The 27,065-nt window shown below is 31.1% G+C and overlaps 4 protein-coding genes across 5 annotated transcripts; 1 reads left to right on the forward strand and 3 right to left on the reverse strand.

Annotated features, from left to right (window-relative positions):
• The first annotated feature begins 488 nt into the window (after nucleotides 1-488).
• On the forward strand, nucleotides 489-2,952 carry LOC103489239 (piriformospora indica-insensitive protein 2). The gene is made up of 2 exons (XM_008448316.3): nucleotides 489-1,371; nucleotides 1,552-2,952. The coding sequence occupies exons 1-2, from the start codon at nucleotides 1,180-1,182 to the stop codon at nucleotides 2,779-2,781; spliced, it is 1,422 nt and encodes a 473-aa protein (XP_008446538.2). The 5' UTR covers nucleotides 489-1,179; the 3' UTR covers nucleotides 2,782-2,952.
• Nucleotides 2,953-12,462: 9,510 nt separating this feature from the next.
• Nucleotides 12,463-13,531, reverse strand: LOC103489237 (protein MIZU-KUSSEI 1). The gene has a single exon (XM_008448313.3). It carries the CDS (start codon nucleotides 13,369-13,371, stop codon nucleotides 12,589-12,591), a length of 783 nt encoding a protein of 260 aa, XP_008446535.2. The 5' UTR covers nucleotides 13,372-13,531; the 3' UTR covers nucleotides 12,463-12,588.
• Nucleotides 13,532-16,429: 2,898 nt separating this feature from the next.
• Nucleotides 16,430-17,561, reverse strand: LOC103489236 (geranyl diphosphate phosphohydrolase-like). The gene is made up of 2 exons (XM_008448312.3): nucleotides 17,182-17,561; nucleotides 16,430-17,089 (listed from the first exon to the last, which is right to left on the reverse strand). Exons 1-2 carry the CDS (start codon nucleotides 17,516-17,518, stop codon nucleotides 16,794-16,796), a joined length of 633 nt encoding a protein of 210 aa, XP_008446534.2. The 5' UTR covers nucleotides 17,519-17,561; the 3' UTR covers nucleotides 16,430-16,793.
• Nucleotides 17,562-20,754: 3,193 nt separating this feature from the next.
• Nucleotides 20,755-24,947, reverse strand: LOC103489235 (isoprenylcysteine alpha-carbonyl methylesterase ICME). 2 transcript variants are annotated; one of them, XM_008448311.3, is made up of 11 exons: nucleotides 24,342-24,937; nucleotides 23,991-24,067; nucleotides 23,808-23,877; nucleotides 23,619-23,699; nucleotides 23,455-23,529; nucleotides 23,244-23,345; nucleotides 22,189-22,329; nucleotides 21,979-22,044; nucleotides 21,739-21,885; nucleotides 21,227-21,317; nucleotides 20,755-21,094 (listed from the first exon to the last, which is right to left on the reverse strand). In XM_008448311.3, the coding sequence occupies exons 1-11, from the start codon at nucleotides 24,767-24,769 to the stop codon at nucleotides 20,933-20,935; spliced, it is 1,440 nt and encodes a 479-aa protein (XP_008446533.3). In that variant the 5' UTR covers nucleotides 24,770-24,937; the 3' UTR covers nucleotides 20,755-20,932. The 2 variants fall into 2 exon arrangements, with proteins under 2 accessions (XP_008446533.3, XP_016900314.2); XM_017044825.2 differs by lacking the exon at nucleotides 21,739-21,885 and having other exon boundaries at nucleotides 24,342-24,947.
• Between the last annotated feature and the right edge of the window lie 2,118 nt (nucleotides 24,948-27,065).

Genomic DNA, 27,065 nt, shown 5'->3' on the forward strand with positions numbered 1-27,065 from the left:
ATTAACTAAAAAATAGAAAAGTACGTCGATTTTTAAAAATAATTTAAAATTTTAGCAAACATAAATGTTAACTCGTTGAATGGTCATATTTAGTGTTATAAAATACAAACACAAATAACAAGAAACCATATTCCAAAATGAAGCAATTTTTGATTTTACAACCAAAATTAAAATAGGTCTATCCCAACACAATACAATGAGAATCACATCTCACATCAACACATCAACAACTGCAATAATGATAATAATATCCAGCTCTAACTGTGCCACCATTAAAGGCCAAGCAATCATCCTCCCACACTGTTAAAACCCTCAAATGCCTCCCTTTGTCCTTTTCTCTATTCCAAAAACAAATAAATACACTTCAAAATCCAAACCCCAAATAAATACACACAATTTAAATACAAAACCCATTACCCAAAACCCCCATCTTTTTTTTTTTTTTTCCTTTTCTTTCACCCTCACCCCATACATGCTCAATTCATCTTCTCTCTCTTCTGCTTCCCAAAAAGCTAAACAAAAATGGTCCCTTGAATCCCCTCATTTAGTTCTCTTCCCTCTCACACCCCTATCCCTAACCCTAAACCCTAATCCTACACCTTTTCTCTTAACTCTAAAACCATAATTCTTCCGACTACTTTACTCTTTTAGCCTTCCTATCCTTTGTAGCAATAAATTTTGTTTAACTAAATTATTTCTCTGATCTAAAGGGGGGTTCCTCTTCTTTTGCTTTCCTTTGGCATTCCAATGCATACAAAGCAAAGGACATTGCCCCACATCTCGCTTTCACTTGAGCTTGAGCCTTTAGCCTCTTCAGTCATTTTATGGCTCTCTGATCTTTATTATTGTTATTACTATTATTGCTTTTTGGCCCTTTTTGAGAATTGTGCTTTGCCTATATACCCCTTTTCAGTTTTCTCTTCTCTTCTCTTCTCTTTTCTTTACCACCGTGTTCTGCTGCATTTCCATAAACTCAACCCACAAACACCACAAATCTCTTTAATTATTTGTTTCTTTTGAGTCTTTTCTTCATCTGGGTCTTTTCTTCAACTGGCTCTTGTGAACTTCATGCAGTACTTACCTATTTCAACCTCTTCCTGTTACATTGATTATTTCAACTTTTGAATACAACAGCACAATCTAACTGCTTCTGATTTTCTTCCTCTCCTTGGTGTGGAAATGAGGAAGCTGTTTATTGTTATGTTCTTTGTCTGTTTGGGAAGTTGGAGAAGCTATGCACAAGACAGTGGAGAAGCGCCAATGGAGAAAACAGAGATGGATTCTCTATTCTCTGCTATTCAAGGCTTTGTGGGTAACTGGTGGAATGGCTCAGATTTATACCCAGATCCCTGTGGATGGACGCCAATACAGGTAACTCTTTCTTTCAAACTACTCTATTCTTTTAGTTTCTATTATTGTTTTGAAATTTCCCAATTGAGGAAACACTTGAGAAAATAGGACACTCTGTTCTTTGAAGAAATTTTTACATCCTTAATGGAAAGTAGAAAGTGTGGTGATTTTTGAGATAATGTTTTTTTTTAATCTTTTCAGGGGGTTTCTTGTGATATATTTGATGGGCTTTGGTATGTCACTTCACTAAACATTGGACCAACTCATGACAATTCTCTTGCTTGTTCCCCAAATGCTCATTTCAGACAGCAATTGTTTGAACTCAAACACCTTAAAACTCTGTCCTTCTTTAGCTGTTTCGTCTCAACAAAAGGGAAGAATTCTGTTTCGCTCCCAACTGGAGAATGGCTTAAACTCGCCGGAAGTTTAGAATCTCTTGAGTTCAGATCAAACGCCGCACTTGCCGGACAAATTCCTGCCACTTTAGGGAGTTTGTCAAAGCTACAATCTTTGGTTCTATTACAAAACGGATTCGTCGGTGAAATACCAGAAAATTTTGGCGATTTGATCAAATTGAAACGATTGGTTCTTGCTGGGAACTCACTCACTGGGCCAATCACTCAAAATCTAGGCAAGTTGAGCGAACTACTGATCTTAGATTTGAGTAGAAATTCATTGTCGGGTTCTTTACCATCAAGTTTGGGAAATTTGACTGCCCTTTTGAAGCTTGATCTAAGTGAGAACAAATTGAGTGGAATTTTGCCGAGTGAACTAGGCAATATGGGAAATTTGACGCTTTTGGACTTGAGCAACAATAGTTTCTACGGTGGATTGAGACAGTCGTTTGAGAAGATGAATTCCTTAGAAGAAATTATCTTATCCAGCAATCCAATTGGGGGAGAACTCAATACCATAAACTGGAAAAATCTACAAAATTTAGCGATTTTGGATCTTTCCGACATGGGTCTGTATGGGGAAATTCCAGATTCATTATCTGAATTGAAAAGTCTAAGGTTTTTGGGACTTAGCCACAACAATCTAACAGGAACACCCTCTCCAAAACTTGCAAATCTGCCATTTGTTAGTGCAATTTACTTGTTTGGAAACAATTTGTCTGGTGACCTTAAATTCTCCGAACAGTTCTACGGGAAAATGGGAAGGAGATTTGGGGCATGGGGTAATCCTAATCTGTGTTACCCCATTGGAACCTTGGCGGCAAAAAATGCTCCATTTGGTGTGAAGCCATGTGAGGAAGAAAAAGAAGAAGTGGTGAAATTGATGAAGAAACCCATCTCCAAGGGGAATTTTGATACGAACAATTGGAATTTGGATGTTTCAAAGGGCTGTTCTCTAATTGGAATTGAAGAATTTTGGTGGAAATTTGTGGGGAACACATTAACGATGGTTCTATTGATGAATATGTTTTTATAAGTGTTTGGTGTGAATTTGAAGCTAACGTCCTAAAAAAAAAAGGTTACTTACTTCTTTATTTCTTAAACGTAATTTGTAATGGAGTTTAGTTTGTTTGAATTTCAACCACTAAATTTGGTTGTGTAAGTATTAGTATTAGCTTTTATTTGAGTAATACTTATCTTATACTTATATAATTTGCGTTAATATTCTAACATAGTATCAGAAAGAAAAAGAAAGAGGAAAAGTGAGAAAGAAGTATAGGGGGGAAGGGCGGGGGGGTGTCAGGGAGGAAGCAATCCCAAGGTGGGGAAGGTAACGCTCTTTTATACCCACTTTCCCCTTTCTGCATACCCCAACTCTTTCACTATCCCCTTTTATCTTAGGGTCATTTTAGGCCTTTCATCTTACCCACCATTTTTCTTTTTAAATAAATCTATGTAGCTATATTTTATTTTATTTTTTTTATAAAAAAAAAATATATATGATATAATATAATTTTAAAATATTTACAAATACATATACACTATTTTTCTTATATTTTCCAACAAAGTCCCTATATAATACGCAGGCCCGGGTCGTAAAGCGTTTGGGCTGGATTGAACTTCAAGATGGGCCTATGCTACAGAGGCCCATTTTAAATCCTTTTGAGCCCTTTGTACAACAATAATATTAACATATATATATATATATATATATATATATATATATATATATATATATATATATATTAAAACATACACCTTTTTTTGTGTAGTAAAAACAACTCAACCAAGCGATACATGCACAGCGGAATAAGATCTAAAATTATTCTAATTGCATCTAACATAATTCTATCCTAATTAAATTAAATAAGGGTTAGATAAAATACTTATTTTCAAAGTTTTCCGATCCTTGAAATTTTCTTACAAACACGATCTTGGGACAACCACTAGAGTTAACCCGCTATCCTTTGGACATGGAACTGGATTGTCGGATCCGTTAAGTAAAGGGAGTTGAGAAAGAGATGGAAAATGGAGGTGAGAATTTGGTTTGAGTTGAGATTAGGTTATTTAAAACCGTTTTTTCAAGTATTGAAAAACTTTTAAAATTTTGATAATTTTTCTTTTGATAACATCATTCTCATTTAAATGCTATATATTTAACTCTCTATCTCAATTTATTTAGCTTCTAACGAGAGTTTAACTCAAGTTCATGGTTCAAATTTGTTATCACTCAATTTGTAACTAAAAAACTAAATGAAATTAGTTTTAAAAAAAATACAATTGCACCCAAGATAAATGAAAAGGTGTTATTATCTTTAAAAAAAAAAAACAATTAACAAAGGTTACAAAGGTTAAGATGAGTAAAACAAAATAGGTACTAAAATGTGTATTAGTCAAAGCAGCAAAGACTTGATATTTATAATAATAATAATAATCATTAAAAAAAAATAGCCGCAAAGGGAATAGAGAAAGACTTGGAATTTGAATAGAGAAATTTATATTTTAAAATTTGAAGTCAACCTTAAGAATATTTTATTTCCTACATCTTTGGAAATAAAACGACATTTCATTGACGCCTATTCTTAATACCTTTCCTTCAATTTAGGGCTATGAAATCAAATTTTCTCCCTCAAACAAACTGATCAATTATTTCAAGTCTAATTGATCATTCCAGTTTTCTTTAGAAAAAGAAACAGTTATATCCTTGAAAATTAGGGCCCTTGACATATTCAATCTTATTACTGCATAATTGAATTCATGAAATAAATAAGAAAAAAAAAAGGTTTGAATAGGTCAAATGCTCGATTAAACAAATCTTCATATCAATTAAACCTATACTTTATTTAAAATTATACAAAAGTTTTAAGATTTTGTTAATATTTGATTACTTTAGATATTGCATAACGTGTATAAGAAATTAAATTGGAATTTCATGATTAAAATCCCAAGAGCTACCAAATTTCAACGAGAAAAAGTCAAGATCATCATTAAAACGACAGCCCAAAGACTTGGAAGTTTACTGATTTGTATACACGTCAAAAACTTGACTTTATATTTTACAAAACTAAACCATTTGAAATGCTATAAAATATAATTTACAATAATATTGTGTATTAAGAATTCAAACAACAAATTTCTTTAGTTGCTATGGCAAATTTGGGTAATGCTCATTTTCACCTATTATTTGTTTATTAATTATTAGCTAATTCCATGTTTTTTTAGCAATAGATCACAGATTAAATTGAAAATTGATAGATTTAGTTAAAATTGTTCTAACCATGATATTAACAAGGGTTTAAGAAAACACTTCTCAGAAGCAATGATTTAATCTTTAAATTTAGTACGTAGATTTATAGTTAATTATAATTTTAAATTTATAATAATTTAAGTATTTAAGTTTTTTTTACTATGAACCAAACTTAATCAATTGATTAATCTCTATATATAGCTAGCTAAGTAACCTGTTAAATCTTAATAAGATTTTTTAAAATCAACATTTAAGGAAGGTTATGATAAAAAAATGTTTTTTAAAATTTATTTCCTATTATACGTTTTCTTAAAAATGAGTTTAGAATTTAAACAGTTTAATTATTTTTTGTTATAAATGTTTATATGTAAATTTTGTTTGATATGTCATATAAAAAATGTTTATACTTAATTCAATTTACCATGAAAAACTATTAAACATTATTAAATAATTTTATAAAAAAGATTCTTTCAAAAGAAATATAATTTAAAATTAATTACAAGATATCTTGAAATTAACTATTATAAAAATTTGAAATTAGTAAAATTAAAGCTAAGTATTATTTTTTTTTCGTATAAATTTTTTTAAATAATTTTATTTTAGAAGTATTTAAATTCATAATCATAAAAACTATAATTGATCTCCAACAACTAAACGTAATAATAGTAAATTTTCTCAAAAAATCACTCTAAAATTAAATTTGTAAAAATATGATTTTCAAGAATTTCTTTAAAATGGATTATTTTATAGATCAATTTCTAGAAATATATATTATTTAAATTTATCAAATACTACCATTTTTTTCAAAATAGATTTTTCTTTTTTTTTTTTTCAAAATTAAACCATATTTTTCAACTCATGTCAATAAAGTATGAATTTGAATCCTCCAAATTTCATCCTTGGAATAAGTTAATGGAATTCAAACAATTCATCTAATTTATTTTTCCTACAACATCTTCCAGATTTGAAAAGGGAAAAAAAAAAAAAAGAAAATAGAGAGGAAGAGGTGCAATAGCATTTAATATATGAATTAAGGTATAGTGTTGTTTTTATTAAGAGTATATAATATATAGTATAGTGATAGGCTTTGGTGTCACACCAACCCATTGAACCCTACCTAACCTATTTCCTCCATCTACTTTCCCGCACTATATCTTATTTTGTATTACCCCCATAAATCTTATGTTCTGATGTCATTCATACTCATCCTTTATCATTTTCAAAATCTTCCAACTTTCAAATCCAATTTTATTTTCATTACTCCAAATTCTTTTTTCTTTTCTAAACTCTTTTATATATTCTTTTTTTCCAATATTTTGAGGGTTTTTTTAGCCGTCATTTCGGATTTTAATTTTTAAAACGCATTATATTTCGATTTTCTAACTTTAAATCTACTTTGAATTTGTTTAGACGATAATTTCATTTTTTCTAAAAAATTAATAGAACTAACAAATATAAATTTTAAATTTACGTTCAATACAATTTTACCTAGATATCTATAGGTTGTGAATTTTAATGGATTAGGGAGTTTTGTATTTGTTTGGAAACGTGTAAATAATTAAAGATGAAACGAAAAACAGTAAAAAAAAAGGTCAAATTAAAAACTTTCGAAATGGAATGAGTTTTATAATGCAAAACGAATCCAACTTTTTAACAGGAAAACATAGTTAATAAGTAGTTTTCCTTTCTCTTTTTATTTTGAATTCGCATGTGAGGATTTAAATTGTCACCTCGTAATTGTAAAATACTATATTCTTAATAGACATTAAGGAAAATTTTGACTCTACTATACAACAAAGTACAAAACCTATAGAAAAAAAATGTGTTGGTCTGTATACAAAGAATGTTTAAATCACAAATCAAAATTTTTTTTCTTAAAGCCATCACAAATTGGATACTCATAGATCAAACCTCCAATCTCACCAAAGTTAATAGCAAAAAAGGAAAAGAAAAATTCATGCTTTCCTAAATGAATAGTCAAATCAACAAAAAAAATAAAATAAAATAAAATTGAGGTGTGTGTGTGTGTATACATGGCTTGATGCTTCCTAACAACTTCCAAGAGAAATAAACATATAGAACAAAATTTTTGAATATCATACATGACTTGATGCTTCCTAACAACTTCCAAAAGAAATAAACATATAGAATAAAAGTCAAAGAAAATTTTGGTTATAGAAATGAAAGGAAATTCCGCCAAGAGGCCGCCAATGTCCATAGCCATAAAATCAAACATAATTCAAACACTGCTTCGGAAAAGGGTCAAGAAATTTTGTTATACAAATACCAATTAATTTCATTCCATCCCTTCTTCAACTTTAAACAAATCGTCAAAACCAACATAGTTGACATAATCTTTCATCGTAAAAGTGAATGATTAAACGTGTAATTAGAATTAGAATTTCTAATGTTATGGATAAAAGGGAAGTCGATATCAGAAAAAAGCAGCCCTTGATAATACATTAATGGTGATTGCATACCAAAGAGGGCATCCTCTCTATGTCCAATTCCTTTTGATCTATTCAACCCATTCTCCACTCTCTATCTCATTTGCATGCCCCCTATTTCTACTCTTTCTACTTATTCTTCTACATATATTAAATTTTTAAAAAAAGTTTATAAGTTCAACGATCTATTAAATATAACATTTTTTTTAAGAAGTTTAGAGATTAAATAAATGTAAAGTTTACGGGTAACTTTACTATTTTTATATTAAAAAATTTAAAATTTATTTTTTTAATGATTTTTATAAGATTAAGTTGTGAAATTTTAATAGATTCTTGAAAAAGAAGGTGTGTTTACCTTAAAACTTTTTCTAATTGGCGATGAATTCGCAACGAATTTAAAAAGAAAATCAAAAGAATTATTAGTCAATAACATTTAAAATTATAAAATTTTCATCCTAAGGCTAAACTATAAATTTAATTTACCAATTTTTATAGTTTTTCTCCATTTATAAATTTCTAAGAACATCCATAAATTTTTCAACTTTATCATCAAATAGCATTTGTGATAGATTCAAAAACTTTAGAATTATTTCGGTTAATAGACATAAAGTATCAACTTATGTCGTGTAGGATTTCAAATATTCAATTTTGTCTTCTAAAATGCATGTGGTTGAGTTACTGTTGAAAATGTATGGATGACATTGACAAAGTTCTAATTTATAATTAAATTAGTATAAACATCATTTTCATAGTTGATTAGAGACATAAAAGTTAATTAGTAATTAGTTAAAAAGGCATTATAAGTAATTGTGTGAAGTGCAATGTGGTTGGGTGGCATTGTACTAACCTTTTCTTATTTCACTTTCCTACGCAAAAGATATTGATTTTGTTTTTATATTTTCCCAATCCTCAATACAATCATTTTCCCTTTAAATTACATTAATTATTCTAATCAAATCATCTTGTAAAAAAAAAAAAAAAACAAAATTTACTACTTTCAATTACTTATAATTCTTTTACAGCATTTTAAACATTCACATACCCTAAATTTGTTGTATTGCACGTTAAAAGTTTTCTCGATTAATAAACCTACGAAATCTTGTACGCTCATCTTTCCACTGGAAATGAAATGAAATTTTAAAATGTCAGATATTTTTGAACGTAAGACTTTCTTAAATTACCTCAATCCAAAAAATAAAAAAAGTTATTTAGATGTCGAGGATTAATGAACTAAGATTATCACAGAATACACAGATTCTAAATTTCCAATTTTGACATATTAAAAAAACTAAATTTTTAACTTTGTGTCTACTCGATATGTAAATTTTAAATAATGGGTAAAATATATATTAAAAAATATGTTAGATGCATAGTTAAAATTTGAGGCATATTAAACGTTTTTTTTTAAATCGAGGGAGTAAATAGAAAAAGAAAAATATATAGTCTCTTTTAAGTGAAGAATTCATCGATGGTAGAAGTTTATATGCAATAGATACTATTGTTACCAAAGTAAAAGTTTGTCTATCAACAATAAAATTTTTTCTACTAATCGTTTTTTTAAAATGTTGCTACCGGAGCACGGATTTCGACCAAAATCTCAAACAAAATGGAAAGAGAATTGAAAGGTAGTTTAAAAAAAAGGGAAAGATGAATCAAATAAGAAGAGAATAGATGTAATTGAAAGGGGAAAAAGTAAGTGTTCCCCACACAAAACCAAAACTAAAACCAAAAACAAAAAACATTCCAAATTTTTCCATCCACACAAGTTGCCCATATCACCCCCCCCCCCCCCCCCCCCCTCCTTTTTTTTTTTTAAAAAAAAAAAGAAAAACTTTCCACGAAAAATCCAATTCCCCAAATTAAAATATAAACCAAAACACACAACAATTTAGAAATTTTGTAAGCAAATCCTCCGAAATTAACGTCCTTCTTTAACACTATATTATATAAAATCAATCCCAGTTGACCTTTTTATTATAAATACACCCATTTACATAATTCATAATTCCCCCATGCAAATAATTCCTTCGTCATAAACACAATGCCTTCCTCTTCCTCTTCCTCTTCCTCCTCCTCTTCCTCTTCCTCTTCCTCTTCCTCTTCCTTCCAATTCAAACAAAACTCCATACCCATTTTCATCCTCCTCCTCCTTCTTTCCGGGTTTTCCTCCGCAACTCGACCGGGTGGAACCATGGAATTTCCCGACATGTCGAATTCTAATTACAAGACTACTGCCTTCCGATACGCGGGTCAGACCTTCGGCTTCCTCCCCAAAGGCGTTCCCATTCCTCCTTCCGGCCCTTCCGACCGCCACAACTCCGTAGTCGACTCTCTTCCTCCCAATTAAATTAAATTTTCGTATACACGATGGTATCATTTTTATTTTCTTCTTCTGATTTATACACTCTGTATAGAAAGAAAGAAAAAAACAAAAACAACAACAACAACAACAATCAGTCAATTTTCTGACACGTATTGTAATGTATTGATCATTTTATTTTCCAATATACCCCAATGAAATTAATTCTTGCTTAGTTTGTTAAGTGTGTGTTTGTGTTGAATTGAATTGAATTGTGGGGTTAAAGAAAGGAAACAGATGTTGATTTGGTAATGTTAGGAAATTCAGAAAAATGTAGAAAGAAAGAAGAAAAATTCGGTAGAAAGTGGGGAAAAAAAAAAAAAAAGAAAGTAAAGAAAGTAGAATGAACCGTCTAAAATTCAACTTCATTAAAAGCAGTGGCGGATTATTTAGTGAGAGGAAAAAGACATCCACGTTCCTCCATTCCATTAACAACGCCCATTTAACATTAACTTATCAACCATTAACCCTTAATTCTTTTTTGTGTCTAAGTATTTGCACCATATAACAACATTTTATATTTGATTCTATATTTTATAATTATTTAAAAGTGTAACATTTAATTTAAGTTTTGGTGGGTGGTAAGGAAGTGTGATAGATTTGGAAAGAAAATAATAAATCTAACACATCTTGAATTTCTATTTAATTTCTTGCCTTCAGACTTTTGTAGGAGGTCTGGCTTTATAAATTCCCCATTTAATATTGTTTGATCATCTTGGGTTTTAGGAGAAATATTATCCAAGTGTTTAACAAAGGACTGATAGACAACAATTAGATTGGGCCATCACATTGAATGAGCTTCTGAGGCCATTGGGCTTAACCTGTTTAGCCTAACCAAATACTTAATGTAATGAATGAGACAAATAATATTGAATGTGTGTAAGAATTTTGAGAGAACCAAAGCAAATAGCTAAGATCCAAAGAAGAGAAAGAAAAGAGAGTTTGGTTTGAGAGAGAGAGAGAGATAAAAGAAGGGGGAGACAAAGAAAGCAGTAGGGGAAGGAGATGGAAGAGTGTTTGCCCCCAGCTGTACCCAACATCCTCTCTTCTCATTTAAGCCCTCTTTTCTTCTTTCATCTTAAACCGTCTTTTCATTTTCTAAAGTACAAAAAGCTGTTTTCCTTTTCACCATATAATTAACCTTCCCTCCCTCACTCCTCCTCTTTGGCTTTATTTTTCTCTTTATTACTATTTGTCCATGTTTGGGATAACTTGCATCTGATACGTAACTCACCTCTATAGATTGAATCTTTTTTTCCTCATGACTAATTTTTACCATTATATCAATTTAGGATGCTTCATTTTCTTTAATTATTCTTACACGTTCTACTCCACTACTACTTCTTCTTCTTCTTCTTCTTCTTCTTCGTCACCACCACAACACTAACTTACGTACCTTTCTAATCACACTCTTTCACGGACAACTTTACCAATTAAAGATATTATCAATAGAAAGACTAAATTACCCCCCACAAAAGACCTCAATTCTCCCGATACTATTTTTGACGTCACATGATCGATGTGATCATTGGCATAGAAATTTATGAAAATATTAGAACATGTGTTCGTTCTAGTGGAACGATGTGAATATTGAAATCTCAATTTTGATTATTTCAAGTGACAATCGTGCTATATAATTATAAGTGAGATAGTAAAAATATTGTTTAAAATAATAATAAAATTTTAGTCTTTTTTTTTTTTTTTGGTTGTTGTAATTTAAGCATTTTTAAGTGGGTGAATTTGGACTAAAGAATACAACTAACATTTAGTACAAATATGAATAACAAAGTCAAGAAGAGAGCATCTGATATTAGTCAATAGTGGCAACTTAAAATCAAAATTATTAGTCTATAAAAAGAGATTCGCTTAAACCTTAGAACAAGCTAGTTAGTGTAGTCCGGCCAATTCCTGTCTTAAGTTGAATTTATGAGCTTCGGGATAGTATTTCATTCTTAGCGAGAAGTTTATTTGTAGTCTTTGTTAAGAGACATTTTTACTGCTGTGCTCTCTGTATTACTGTTAAAAAAATGGTGAGATAAAATGATTAAAAGAAATGGTTTTGTTGAGGGGAAAACATAATGGTTTAGGGGCCCAAAAGGGTTGAAACAAAGAACAATTGTTAATGATAAAAAGGTAAGTTTTAACGGCGAAGGGCCACGAGTGAGTGTGTTACCAAAATTATAGGATAAAAGAAGACAAAACCAAATATCATCAATTTTTGACACACATCCCCACCTCCCAATTCATTGTGTTTTTTTTTCCCTTATCATTGTGCCAATGTTCTCAATAACACCCATCTATTCTTTCATTATTGCTAATAATAATAATAACAAAAAAATCAAAATGAATTCAACTGATTTGGATATTAACAATGGTGGAGGTTGTCAAGAAGAGAAATTCATACTCACACATATTTCAACATCAAACACTAATTTCTTTGTCAATACAAATATAACTTGATGAACAAGACAGTTGTTATCATTTTGGCTGAGGGTTTGATATCCACTTTTGTCATACTAACAAAAATGTCAACTTCTTTTAATTCATTGTTGCCAAGAACTCCAAATTTTGAAAAACCAAACAAAGCTTGATATATAGCTTTTCAGATGCCCCACTTAAAACAAGGAATGAAAAATAGAGAATGAACTGAGAAACAAACAAATCTTAACAAAAAAGCTATACATCAAAATCAATGCATCATTACATGAAAGGAAGAAAAATGCATTTCATCCCCAGAATTTGATCGATCACAAAAAAGAGAAGAAAAAAAGGGATGGGGAGATGAAAAGTTCAAACCCTAAGCAAGTAAATGCTGAGTTCAGGCCCTCCATTACAATCTGGGCTCATCATGTAATAAGCTTCAGAATCCTTCGACCCTATTACCCTTTCAAATCTAGCTCTCATATACATTAATTCCTCATCAGAACCATTTCCCGGCGGCAAGACCCCAGCCCCCATCGTGATCGGCTCCACCGCCTTCAAAATCTTTTGCTCCTCTGTTCCATATTCTCTTCTACTCCCATACCCACATTTCTTCCCATTACAATACGTTCTCCAAAGTGCTTCTTCCACTAACTTGCAATTCTTCTTCCTCTCTGTTTTCTTCTCACATTCCAACGCGATCCGTACTAACCCAGATGCCATTTCTCGAACCAGAACGCTGGTTGGAGTCGAGAGCTCGATTAAAAACGTGGGACTCTGTTTTGGGTCTTCTTGTAATGCGAAATAAACGTGGCCTCGTCGGTAGCCGAAGAGTGTACCAATGACCCGACCGCCGAGGCGGGAGCGGTGGTAGGTCGGTCGGATCCGGGAGAAGACTGTTAAAGCGGTTCGGAGCTTGGAAACAGGACGAATGGATGAGGAAGAGGAAGAAGGTTTGATGTGCGTTTTGGTATTGAGGTCGTGTTCTCTGTCTTCTTGAGTGAAACGAGAGGATAAACTGAAAGATGAGATTTGTTGATCGTGTTGTTGTTGTTGTTGTTGTTGTTGTTCATCTTCTTCGTGAAATTTGTTTTTCCAGTTGAAGAAACGCCTTGAGAAAGAGAAGGAAGAGTCATGGAGGGATTTGGACATGGTAGTGTGCTCTGTAAATTTGAAGAAGGAGAAATGAGTGAGAGAGAAAGTATAAAGGAAGTGATATCAAAAGAGAAGAGAGATATATATTATGGGGGCAAGTGGGGAAGTGGGAATTTGAAGAAAAAATGTCAGAGATTGTAGGAGATGGAGGTAGCCATGGGAGAATACTGAGGAAAAAGGAAGGTGAGCAGACCTACCTAATTACAATATCCCAAAAAAACATAAAAACTGACAAATAAATACACACCCATCACTTTTGTTCTTTTGTTTTTCTTTTTCTTTTCCAAAATACTTCTACAAATACACTCTTTTGTTTTTTTCTTTTTCTTATCCTTTTCAATTTATACATGTTATTTTTTAAATTCTCTTTCAAGAATGAGCCTTTGTACATTTTGATTGGAGTAAATGGCGTGATAAAGATCTATATAATGGAAAGTTTGAGATTATATTACGACAACATTTTGGGTCACTAACAACATTGTTTGTCTTTCTTCTTTTCAAACAAAGCCAAGTCTTTAGGTTCCTCTCTTAGATTCCGATGAGTGTGAGCTAGGAGAGTTGTGAAAGTGTATGACAAATGGTTGGACAGCGATCATATGAGAGAGCAGGAAGGAGACAGCGTTAGCGAATATGTTATATTAGTCAATGTTTGAGGAAAAAAAAATCAAGTTAAAGGCATTATGAAAAAGAAATTATATGGAGAAAGAGAATGGAAAAAGGTGATTTGGGTATGGATGATGCGGCGGCCCACAATGTGAAAATGTCAAATGGGGGGTTGCATTGCCACAAGTCCCAACCAAACCAAAGCATATTTTATAATAGTAATAATAATAACCAAATGTCATTTTGGCATATTCACAATGCTTAGGGTAATAGGGTTTAGGCATCTTTCATAACAAGCCACACTGACACACCAATTCTTACACAACTGCCCCTTTCTGCCATGCCCCCCCCCCCCCCCCCCCCCCTCTCTCTCTCTTTATCCAAACCCAATTTCTTTTCTTTTCTTCTCTCTTTTTTAAACAATGCATGGAAAATATTAATTAAATTATTGATATTGATGGTCAACTCAGCTACTTTACATAACTTCAGGTTCAAATTTTCACCTTAGTGTAAGTTTGTTGGTTAAACCCATCTCAAAAGTCATAGACATGGTCAAAGGTTAAGATTAGACAACGTTATTTTCAAACATGTATATATATATATATATATATATATATATATATATATATATATATATGAAAGGACAAAATGAAATAAGAGGTGAGAAAGAAAAATGTTGAGACTGCATGAGACAAACAGCTCAGAAGCACTGTCCTGAATGTCAAGAGAAAGAAGAGAGAAAACAAATGGAAATTTGGTAAAGCATTGAGCCAATAAACACACATTAAACAAAAGCTTAAAAAAGGCTGAGAAATTGGCATAACCCTATCACCTACCACTCTCTTTCTCTCTTTTTCTTTTTCTTCTTCTTCTTTTTTTTTTTTTTTTTAAATAAAATAAACTTTGGAATTTATAGGATTTTGTTTGTTGATCCCTAGGTTTTCAACTATTTTCTTTATATATATATATATATATATATAAAAATCAAATCATAGATACCTCAATATCAAATCATTTGAATAATTTTGTATCCATTGTACTATCTTTATGTTATTTTATTTACAAACAAAGCCAAGTTTCAACAAAGTGGGGGAAGAAAGTCTATATTATTATTATTATTATTATTTATTGGTTGAGTTACAAGAAATGTTATTTGCATACTTGAAAAAGATAAAATATGCTTTATGCATATGTAAACCATGTTGAAATTAATCTTTTCAAAATTTGTGTTGTATAATTGAAATGGACTATTATGAGATAAACAATATCACTAGTCACCAGAATAAATGATATATTTTATTTATTTTTACGATAGATATAATTATCAATCGTACGTGTGTGATTAAATAGTTGAATTGACTTGATAAGTATATAAACATTTTTGTTTACTTAGAAAATTAATCAAATCCTCCTTCAATTGTTTAGTAATAAATTATTAAATTAAAATACATGTTTGACCGAAAAGTAAGATTTAAAGCAAATTTGTATCTTTGGTATTTCTGGGATGAAAATATTAAAGTTAAATTAGATGATATTTGAGCAAAATCTAAGAAATGAAGATTTGTGAAATTAACTCAATGGTAGTTGACCATGCATTTTATCTTAAAGACGAGAGTTTTAATCTTTAACTTTAACCGTTATTGCATTGAGAAAAGTAATGAAATTTCATGTCAACGGTGTTAGGAAAGAAAAAAAGATATATACATACATATACATATACATATACATATATACATATATGGGGCCACTTATTTTTGATATGGGAGGCAACCAAAGATGTCACAGATGAACTAACCAAATCCATTGACAAACAACTGTCACACAGTTTTGTAGTTTTTAGGTTGAAACAGAATTTAGATGAACTAATTAAATTAAACTTCACCAACAAACATATAGTTAATCAGTTAATAATTTTTTTAAAATTTAATGTATAAATAGTCAATAAATAACACAGATTAGTCAACTCCAATTTTCTAATACTGACTAGAACTTGGTCTAATGGAACCCAACTAATTTCAATTTGTTCAATTTCACAGGCCCATCTCAAGCTCATCTTCCGTTCGTTTTGAACTCTAATTCATGGGCCGAGCCCAGCCCACATAAGCACAATGGGCCGACCCAACAGAATTACCTCTTCTTTTAAGTATTTTGGTAAAAACTAAAAAGTGGTTACAAATCCCTTTTTTTTTTCTTTGGTTTTAAAGTTTTGATTTGTTTTTTTTTTTTTTTTTATTTAAAAAGGTAAAAATTATATTACAAAACACAAATTCTAGAGATGAAACGAGGGTTAAATTTAAAAAACTAAATGATTATTAAACGATTCATAAATAAATATAGTTAATAAGAAATTTTTTTAAAATATCTTTACAATGATATGATATTATTGTCTACTTTAAAAATGATTCTAAAAAAGTTTATCCGTTTTCTGTTTCACAAAAAGAAATCTTATTTGATAAAAAAAATAGCTGTCCCCAACTTTTATACTAACAAAAATCACACAAGAGAACCAATTTCTTCAAATTTGCAACACTTCGATATTACATAAAATCTAAAAGTGGGAACATATTACAAGAAAAATGACATATTTTGACCGTTGTGTATACATTTCAAATTGAAAGGAAGGAAGAAAAAACTGTCATAGTAAGTATGATACCTTTTCCTTCTTCCATCCATTTTAATACTAACATTAGTGATTTAAAGAGCAACAAGATTACCCTATAATACATTTCCTGAAATAAAGTACGAAGATATATTTATGATTTTAACCTGACCGGAACTCAGCGAGCTAGACCGAACCTAATCATGGGCAGCTTAGCTTATTGTGGGAAAGGATTAAAGCCATCCATGACCATTTTCTTGATAGGACCAAACAAGGGCTGAGGAAGATTGTCCCATTCATACCAATCCCATCCATCACATTTTTCAGGCTCGAGATTGAGTGGTGTTTGTGTGGGATCCGTCAGTACTGCTCGTACGAACACTACCACGTAATCAGCCGGTTTTGGTTGATCCATGAACAAATTATTCGTCACTTTTAAAAACTCGATCTTCCCGATGTCTAAACCTGTCTCTTCTTTTATTTCTCTTATGGCACATTCTTCAAAATTCTCTCCTGTTATACATTTAAAAATTTAAAGTTAATAATCATAAATACTTGATATGCTCATGATCTTGATCTTAAGGTGAATATGGAGTACTACTGACCAAATTCGAGATGTCCGCTTGGGAGAGAATATTTGGAGTTTCCAATGGACACAAGTCGACGTCCCATGAGAATCCTTTTATCACGCAACAAGCAGATCGCAACGGCAACTTGTGGAGACGGCGGGGCGGCCACATGATCATCTTCATTTGCTTTGGCTAATGTTGGAGAGTTAATCTGTTCGGCGGCAGACACCATGTTTGAAGATGTTAGAAGATGGGAGAAGAAACTTAGAGTGTAAGAGATAAGAGAAGAGGGGTATGATATGGTATGGAGTTTTGAAGGTAAAAGTTTGTGGATGATGGTGGTGTTATTTATAGGCCACACAATGGCAGCCATTGCCGACGAAGGTGCTAAGGAAAATTCTTTCTTTTCCCGAAATGGGATAAGTTTAATTTTTAAGATACTCATTTGGATAGGACACCAATTTCATATATTATTTTTTTTTAAAAAAAATAACATATTCACTTATTACTTTTATTTATTTATTTATTTATTGAAATTTAACTCTAGGAAAAAAAAAGTTGTGTTTGATAAATCATTTGATTTTTTACTCGTAGTCTTTTGAAAATTAAAGTGGTGGATTGCTCGAACTGTCACGGCGTGAGCGCGTGGTCTTTGTGTGTCGGCTGAGGAATGGACTAGAAATCAAAGTTCTTGTTTTGTTATTTACTTTCTCTAAATATTTTAGAAATGAAAGTCAAGTTTTTAAATTTTAAATAAGTAGTTTTTCAAACTAGTTATTTTTGTTTTTGAAACTTTACTAAGAACTTAACTGATGTACTAAAAAAAGTGAGAATGATTATGAAAGATAAACTTAATTTTAAGAAAATGAAAAAACTTATCTCCAAAAGCTTTGTGATGTGTCGAAAATTTGCTAATATAAACATGACGAGTAAGAAATTATTAGAAACACAAACGTAAATATGAAAAAAAAGACAAAAAGCTAAAATGCTACTAATCAAAGCTTTAGTTTTTTATTTTCTTCGATTTTCATTGCAACAACTTTTTTTGTTTATGCAAAAAGAAATATTCGAATCCTCTCAACCAAATTCTAAAAACAAAATACGTTAAAAACCTTTTTCTTTTTTGAATTTAAAAGATTTCGTATAAATTTGAAATCATTCATAAAAAGTAAAAAACAAATTAATCAAATAATGAGATAGTTCAAGATCATGTTTATAAACTTAATTTAAAAGGTACGAAAATTAAATGATTATACTTTTGAATAAATGGGGTGCGACCCTCAAACCCTCCACCTAAGTCCAAAAGTAATTTAATGTTTACGGACCAAATATTTTAGTTACGAGACAACTTGACACATTAAACATGCGACAACCCTATTGTTCCAATATTGACCCACACAAGTGCAAAGTCATCACATTTATTCTTCTAAAGTAGTGAAATTCTATCTCTTATCTTAGTACATAGGTTTGATTATTTCAAATGAGATAAATAGTTTGAAAAACTAATTTTATTTTTCTTAATTCCTTTAGAAAATTTACATACTTCTTAAATAAAAAATAAAAATATTTTTTTAAAAGATGAAATAAATGAATTTATGATAATGGCAAGGTGGAAAAATAAATTCTTTTTGAAATATATAAAAAATAGAAAAAGAATTAAATGGTAGTTGACTCTTTTCTAATTTAGTTGTGATTCAATATTTGACTTTTAAGAATTTGTAATATTAAATTTAGTTTGCCTCGATAATTTTTAATTAAATTTTATTTATTATTGTTTTTACTTTTTACGATCTTTTTTGTTTTATAGACATATATTCAACGTCCTTGTAACTTTCAGTAATTCCAATAACATTCCAACTCCCTAAACACTTCTTAAAAATTATACAATTTAAACCATTGCATTGTGCTATTACTAATGATGACATTGCTAATTTCAATTTTGTCATCGATTATTCTACTTTTTTTTTTTTGTAATTGACGTTCTACAAATTTATTCGATATTTTTCAAGATTTCAACAACAAAAAGAATGTCATACTAACATACTAACCTTAATATATTATAAATATTGAATACTTAATTTGTATAGGTTGCATTTCATAAATTTTTAAAAATAGCTTTCGACATTAATATAAAATTTGGTCATGTTATTATATATAATTTTTGGGTCAAATTTGAAGCATAAATCAAAATCACAATGGGGTTTGGACTTTATAGACCTAATGCTGACAGCAATGAGACGTCAGAAAAATCAAAGTTAGGAATCACAAATGAAATGAAATGACTAACCATTTGGATTATACTCAACAAAAGTGTATAATATTTGACTCTTTCAATCAATTTTCATATATATATATACACGTAAATTACATCTCCATATTTTCTCTTTGGTCCAATTTGACACTCAATCTAATGACAGAATCAAACATTCCACAACTGCATGTTCAAAAAGCATTTTTCAAAATTGTAAGCCTAAATCACTGGCTATCGTAACAGTGCATCAATGGATGATGGTATTCCAATAATTGTAACACGATTTATCAATAATAGATTTTGACAGATTTTACTATATTTGTAATTACTTTACCATGTTGTTATGTTTGATAATGTTTTGAATTTAATTGTTATATTTGCACGAACTTAATAACGGTAACGCAAATAACCATAATTTTATCTTTTAATCTCTTGTCAATAACGACGGCTTCTGGTTAACGTTTGAGTTGAGTGCTCTATTTCTCCTTTGGCCACATCTCTTTCAACAGAAATATATATATATATATATATATATATATATATATATTTATTCTCACTTTTGTTGATCTCATTCATTGTCCTCAATCATACTTGTAATCTTAAAAAGAGTCGTAGGAACTAAAACAACAAATTAGTATTGATTTGAAATCAAATAAAGTTAATTAATTAACTAAAATTTATTGGGAAGGGTCAAACCATGTTGATGGATAAATGAAATCTGAACTTTTATAATAAGACATATCTTAGTACGAGATTATTCTAAACAAAAACTATGTTTAATTAATTGTGGTGTGATCAAATTTGACTAATTAAACAAAAATATATTCTACAAAGTACAATATCAAATTTAAAAGGTTTTGTGAAAGTATCACTCAATCTAAATCTATCTTTAGAACATATTTTGTTTAATGGTCTTAGCATGGTGGTGCCCCAACTATTCAAGTTGACGGAGAAGTCATAATTTAATTTGTGGGCAAATAAAAATTTCACGATTTTGTAGCCTCTAATCTTAGAAAAATATCAAAACACCTTTTTTATATGATATCAAAAATTAAGGATGAAAGAATTTTAGAATGGAAAAGAAGGGTTGAAGAAGTTCAAGTTCAAAAAATTCAGATATAATGATATGTTTATGAGAAGAATGAAATGAATTTAGCTTTTTTTCTACGTTTGATTTTAGTTTTGGAGTGTTCATTCGATAAATATTTAGTGTTGTTTTTAAATATAGTATAATATATGGAAATATTTATAATTATAATAAAATTTCAAATTCTATTGGTCTTATAAAACTTCTACTGTGGTTTGTAGTTTGTGGTTTGTTAGTGATGTGTATCATAGAATTATGAAATTTTGCTATATTTGTAAATACTTTCCATGATTTCCAGAATATTTATGTAAATAAGTTTATAAAAAAATATTTGAATGCTAAATTTGTCTTTCCTCCATTGGTCAGCTACGAGAAATGAACCGCAAATAAGACGAGAGGGAGACTAAATTTCACATGGGGATGTAGTTTTATCGATGATAATGATGTTGTTAGAAGGGGCTAACAGTACGAGCCAACGTCAACATAATCTCGGGTACAAATCGTCTTCTTGGAGGTGCTACCGCATCTTTTGCCAGCGCTTCCGCGTCATTGGCATGGATGATAGCAACAAGATCTTCAAACATTTGATCTCTCCCACCCCTCAATGGATCCTGGATAAACACAAAGATTAAGGTTATTGGAAAAACCAAGAAAAGGAACTGTTCGAACAGGCAAACATTATATTACTACTTCATGCGATTGTTGTAAACAAGGCTGTCAATGAATCTAAGATGTTCTTTTACCTGAACAAATACATCTGTATGTGTCTTTCCTTCGTAGAAAAATGTTTCGGCTTTCACTCCAACGCTTTGAAGCGTCTCAGCAAAAGTTTTACTGCATTGCAACAAAACTACTTGAAATACAAGAAATGCTTTAAATTTAGGAGAGAACTTTTTGGAGTTTAAGCAATTATTTATATCAGTGTTAGGTATATGGTTTGGCTTAGCTAAAAAACTCCACCCTTAATTAGAGAAATATCAGGATTATTAGTATGGTTATTAGAAGGACATATTAGTTATTACATAGTCAGTTTGTTAGGCCTTTTAGTTATGAACAAAGGGATTGGGTTGGGACTAAGGTGTGAAAAATTTGGTAGTTCTTTCCATCGTGAAAATTTTGCAAGAGTAACCTTCTAGAAAGGCTAAGGTATAACTGTAGTTTCATTATTCTTATTGCTAATACTCTCTTTAGTGTTTTCATATGTTCTTTGTTGTTTTTGAGTGTTCTTGTCTGGTGGTATTCTAACATTATGTACCTAGCATCTGATGGTATAGAATAGTCTGCTGTTCCATGGAATAAAATGATGGGAGGAAGAATCGAGACTGCTGCTCCTATGTTGGGTTCTTCCAAGATCATTAACTCAGGTGAAAATCGTTTCAAGGATTGTTCTCCTTCCATTATGCTGCAATGAAGTATGTGATTTACGTTGTAAAAAAATTCAAAATTATGCATGGATGGTAATATAATTTTGTGGATGAACCTCTAATAGTAATACCTTAGAAACAGAGAACGAGATAGACCTCGAGAGTGAAAGTAATCTACCAGATTGAGCAAATTATACCTGCTTACATGCAAAGAAGAAAATGATTACAAAATCACAGCACGTCAAATGATGAGAACAGATAGAACATTATTATAGAAGAGAATGCCAAAGCATACCCTTTTTACTCCAAACTCTTGAATCCATAGTGGTAGAAATACTCACCCTCCTGACAAACCAAAATAAGCTTTGATCTGGGACACACTCCAAGAGATACTTTCTACTTTGCGAACCTCTTTCATTGCATGCTCCAAAAGCGTGCAGGCAGCTATATGTGCTCCAGCTGACTGACCCATTAGATAAATTCTTGAAGAAAAGAAACAAGAACAGGGTTTCACAATCAGTACAACTGAATGGTGATAGATAAGGCTAAGAATTTGAAGTAGAAAATTACAGCAATATACGTTAAGGGGCTTAGTTTTCTCTTTAATCTCTTCTAAAAAGTTTGGACTTTCATCCAGCTTTCTCACACACTATCGACAACAGGGCTAGCCCCACCAATGCTTCGATCAATGGAGATTATTATAATCTTCTTGACCATTTTCCTCGTCCCAATGCTACATTAAAATATTTTACCAACTACATGTTTATTTCTCCTTAATCGACTATCAAATAAACTCGCTCTATGACCTTACACTTTCTCATGTTCATCGTTTTCATCATCGATCTGCCTTCCTGCTCCATTTTCGGTAACTGCATGTTAAATTTTGACAATTGTTTTTTTATTGTTCGACCCAACCCATGAACATCTGAAACGAAGACAAACACCTCATTTTCCCAGCTCGAAATCCTGTTTTTGATTTGTTACTTTTTCCTATTCTTCAAGTTTATGTGATAACAGGAAACGCCTTCTTCCAAATTGTTTGAACTCGTCTCCAAAGCTTTCTCCCCTCATCAAATTCATCGATGCCGAAATACCCTAAATATTTGATGGGGGTTGGGAAAAGAGAGCCTTAATTTGATTGATCGTTCCCGTTCACTGTTATCTCGCTTTCTTCAGGAATTTCCCCATTTCTTCTTTCTGGTGGAGCAGCAGTCTATACAAAGACATAAAGACATCTCTCTCCACTCTTCTATGATTTTAAAACAAGATACCGACTAACTCTCAAGGACACGAACTCTCCACACTCTCATGATTAACCACCTTTGCAACAAAATGATTAAATGCACCTACGACTCAACTTAATCAAAACTTTTAAGTTAAAAAGTTAAGACATTACCTGTTTGGATCGCCTCCAAATTCTCTAATGTTATTACACAAGAACGAGATACCTTGGGAAGCATCATCAATCATATCACTCATAGTTCCCTGAGGAAAATTTCTACATCAAAAGTATGTATAATTTATCATTAACTACACTGAAAAACAATTTCATTTGGTGAGATGAACATTTGACAATGATGGTTATATCAATATTAATACCAAATTACCTGTAATCGATGCATGCTACAATGACATCTCTTTCTGATAATTGTTGTCCTAAAAGACAACCCCAAGCTTTGTAGCTGCAAGAACAAACACAATAGTATAAGTTGTTTTACTACAACCCTTTCTCCACTCTATCGTCATATTCATAATAATTTCCACTGCTTACCCAATAATCCAAGCCCCACCAGTGATAAATGCAACAACTGGCTTTGGGCCGTCAATATGTCTTGGAAGATAAAGATCCAACCTGTACCAGAAAATTTAATGCCTCAACATATAAAAATGAAGTTCCAACCAGCACTTTCATCTTAAATTCACATAAGAGAAATATATATATCCTTTATTGGTTCCTCACTTATTCCTTGGTTTATCACCATAGGGTATACTTCTGCGTATCTGACTGGAAGAGAAATAATAATAACCAACTGCAAGTAACAAAGTTCACCATGATCAAACCAGCAAATGGGTGGAAAATATCAGTTAACTTTAACTGACATTGCATAAATAAATATAACAATCTACAAGAATCTTAATTCACCTTGAAGAAAACCTGGAAGAAGAAAAAATGAATAGCAACCAAGTGCCAGAAATCTTGCAATCCATCTAAATGCTACCCTGAATAATCAAAATAAGTTGTATAATCTCGAACTTCATAAGCCAATCAATAAGAGAATCTGATGATGATGATATATAACTTAAATATCTACCAAAGCTGAGATTGTAGATTTTGGTCTATCAATTTATATCCATGAATCTTGATTTTTCTACGCGAATCAGAATCAAGAAGAGGATTGGATCAAGAAACTGATCTCTTAACGCCATCCCACCAACTAAAACAATAGTAGAGAACAAACCAAGGAGACAAAGGACAATAAATTAGGAATTTTACCGAATGTATTTCGAGAGTTTCAAACCGAAACGGGTCAGTAGAAATCTTTCAGCTCTCTCAACATCGGCATTCTCCACATCATGATCAACAGTCTGGTGGCGGCCGTCACCTGAGAGAAAGGATAAAAATTCTTCACTCTTGACTCGCCTCCGCTTCTGCTTGTACATAGTGCTGCCGGAGGAGGAAGTTGATGTGGAGGAGGCATAGCTTGAAGTCCTAGGAAGAAGGGGCTTATGAGCTATTGACCTATCGTCATCGAACAATGGAGAAACAAGAACTCCAGTCCTATGTTCATCGTCTTCTTTAAGCACCATAATGTCTACGGCAGTAGATGTAGTTGCCATAATCGAATTGGCGACGGAGCCTCCAGAGGAAAATGGAGACGGAGAAGGAGGCTGGGTGATAGGTAGGATCGGAGGCGACGGCATCCTTGCAGGCGAGGAAAGTGAAACGCCGGAGACAAGGAAGGGCTGCGGGAAAAAAAAAATCTCTTTCCGTTGTTTGTTGGCCGTCGGAGCGGAGATCCGGGCGGTCAAATTGGTAGAGGCCGCCCGAAAAGTTTTAAGATCGGGGAATGAGAGAGAGTAACAGAGAAGATCGGAAGGGGGTTGGTATCGTGGCTTGTGAAGGAACCATCAGGATTTTGCCACGTTTCATCTTACATTTCGTTGACGGCTTTGACTTTGGAACAGTTGGCATTTCTCATCTTTTCTTTGGTTGTTTTTGTTTTTATTACTCATTCTAATTTCAAAATCATTTTTGATGATATCTTGAGTGACTAAATTATTTTAATTTCTTTTTTATTTTTAAAAACATTTTAATCATTTTAAAATCACTTACAAACAAGGTATGATTATATAATAGTAAAACCTTTCGACCTTTAACAATTGTTTTCTTAAACGGTTAATTTAATTGAGTGATGGATCCAAAAATTTTGTTGATAGGGGATTTTATAATTCAATAAAAATAATTTATAAGTGAATAGTTTTAAAAGTACAATAAATTAAACTTTTGTATATCATAATTGTTCTTTACGTGATTTCATTTTTTGAAATTAATACATAATAACTTTATTATCTATCTTATTAAATAAATCAAGAAGCAAAAGAAAGAATTAAGATCTATAAACTAATACAACAAATAATAATGATAATCAAGTGAATATAAATAAAATAACATGCATGAATATCTAAATGATTGAAATAAAAATAAACTTTATAGTATTTAAATTATTTGCATGAAACAATCACATGAATACCTAACTTCTTCTATGTGGTGATTTCATAGAGAAGAAGTTAGAAGATGGGATATAGCAATTCGTTCCAAATTTGAAATATAATCCTGCTTTTTAATCAAACCTTATTGGGGCTTTAGGCCCAAATAACACATACAAAGCCCCTAATGGTCCAATTTAACATTCTCCTCTCTCTTAATAAATAAATAAGAATAATTTAACATCATACTCGTATGAATCTTACTATTGTTGATCATTATCACGAAAGAATTATAACTAAATAGACAAATATTGCAACTAAAATAGATGAAGAAGAAGACGAGAGAGAATAACACATAACAGTTTTACGTGAAAACCCCTTAAATAAATTAGGGTAAATACTACAAACAAAGATAGAAAAAGCTATAAACTTTTTTTTTTCTTAAGAATAGCAAACTCTCCCGTAAGAAAAAGCTCTTTCTATTTTATCTCACAACTCACTTGATTTAAGATTTTTTTTTTTTTTTTTTGATAATTTGGGTTTTTACGTGGTCAATCTAATGGCCTCAAAAATTCACCTTGATCAATGTGAAGGATCTAAAGGTCACAAATTAGTATTTATTAAGAACAAAGAGATTTCTCGTTCAATTTCAAATCACTCTAAAAGCAAACCATAGATATATTTTAAAGAGCAAGTAATGAGAAACAAAAAACCGACATTATAAACTCAAACTTTGGTTATCGACACCTTTTTGATCGGGCAACTCAATGGAAAGAGCAGTTTCACATTAAGAAAAGAAGGAAAGTGAATGGGCGAATACAAAAAAGATTAGTTGTAAAACACATTACTCAAATGCAAAGCCATGATGCATGGGAAACACAAATCATATGGAATACAACTCCTCTTTACTTCTCTCCTTTTTTGATCTTCTTCTTTTTAACCCCTCTTTTTTCCCCCCTTTCTTTACTTATTATTATTATTATTATTTTCCTCTTTTTTTTTTTTTTTTTTGATTATGATTTATATATATATATATATGTATATATAAGAAAAGAAAAGAAAAGAAAAGAAAAGAAAAGAAAAGAAAAGAAAAGAAAAGAAAAGAAAAGAAAGTAAAGGAAAAGTATGTGTTTGATTGGTAGAAGAAGGAAAGAGAAAGTAAAGGGGTGTTTGATTCACCGTCCAATCCAATGAACACAAAAATGGGTAAATAAAACCAAAATAGCCTCAAACTCAATTATTGGTATCTTCCACTTTTCTTCAATTGCATTACACAAATGTGTTTGGTTTTATTATTATAAAATTGCTTCCCCCTTTTGACTCCTTTCCCTTTTTTCTCTTTTTCTTTCTGTTTATTTTTACTCATACAAATATGTCCTTTCCTCATTTTCTTTTTCTTTTTATTTTTTTTTAAAAAAAACCCCCTCTTTTTAACTTTCATGCTAAGTTTTGTATTTTAGTTTTCTAGTTTTGAATTCTATATACAAATTGGTAAATCAAATACATTCTC

The sequence above is a fragment of the Cucumis melo genome, chromosome 10 (genome assembly GCF_025177605.1).
Source record: "Cucumis melo cultivar AY chromosome 10, USDA_Cmelo_AY_1.0, whole genome shotgun sequence".
NCBI classification, from domain to species: Eukaryota; Viridiplantae; Streptophyta; class Magnoliopsida; order Cucurbitales; family Cucurbitaceae; genus Cucumis; species Cucumis melo.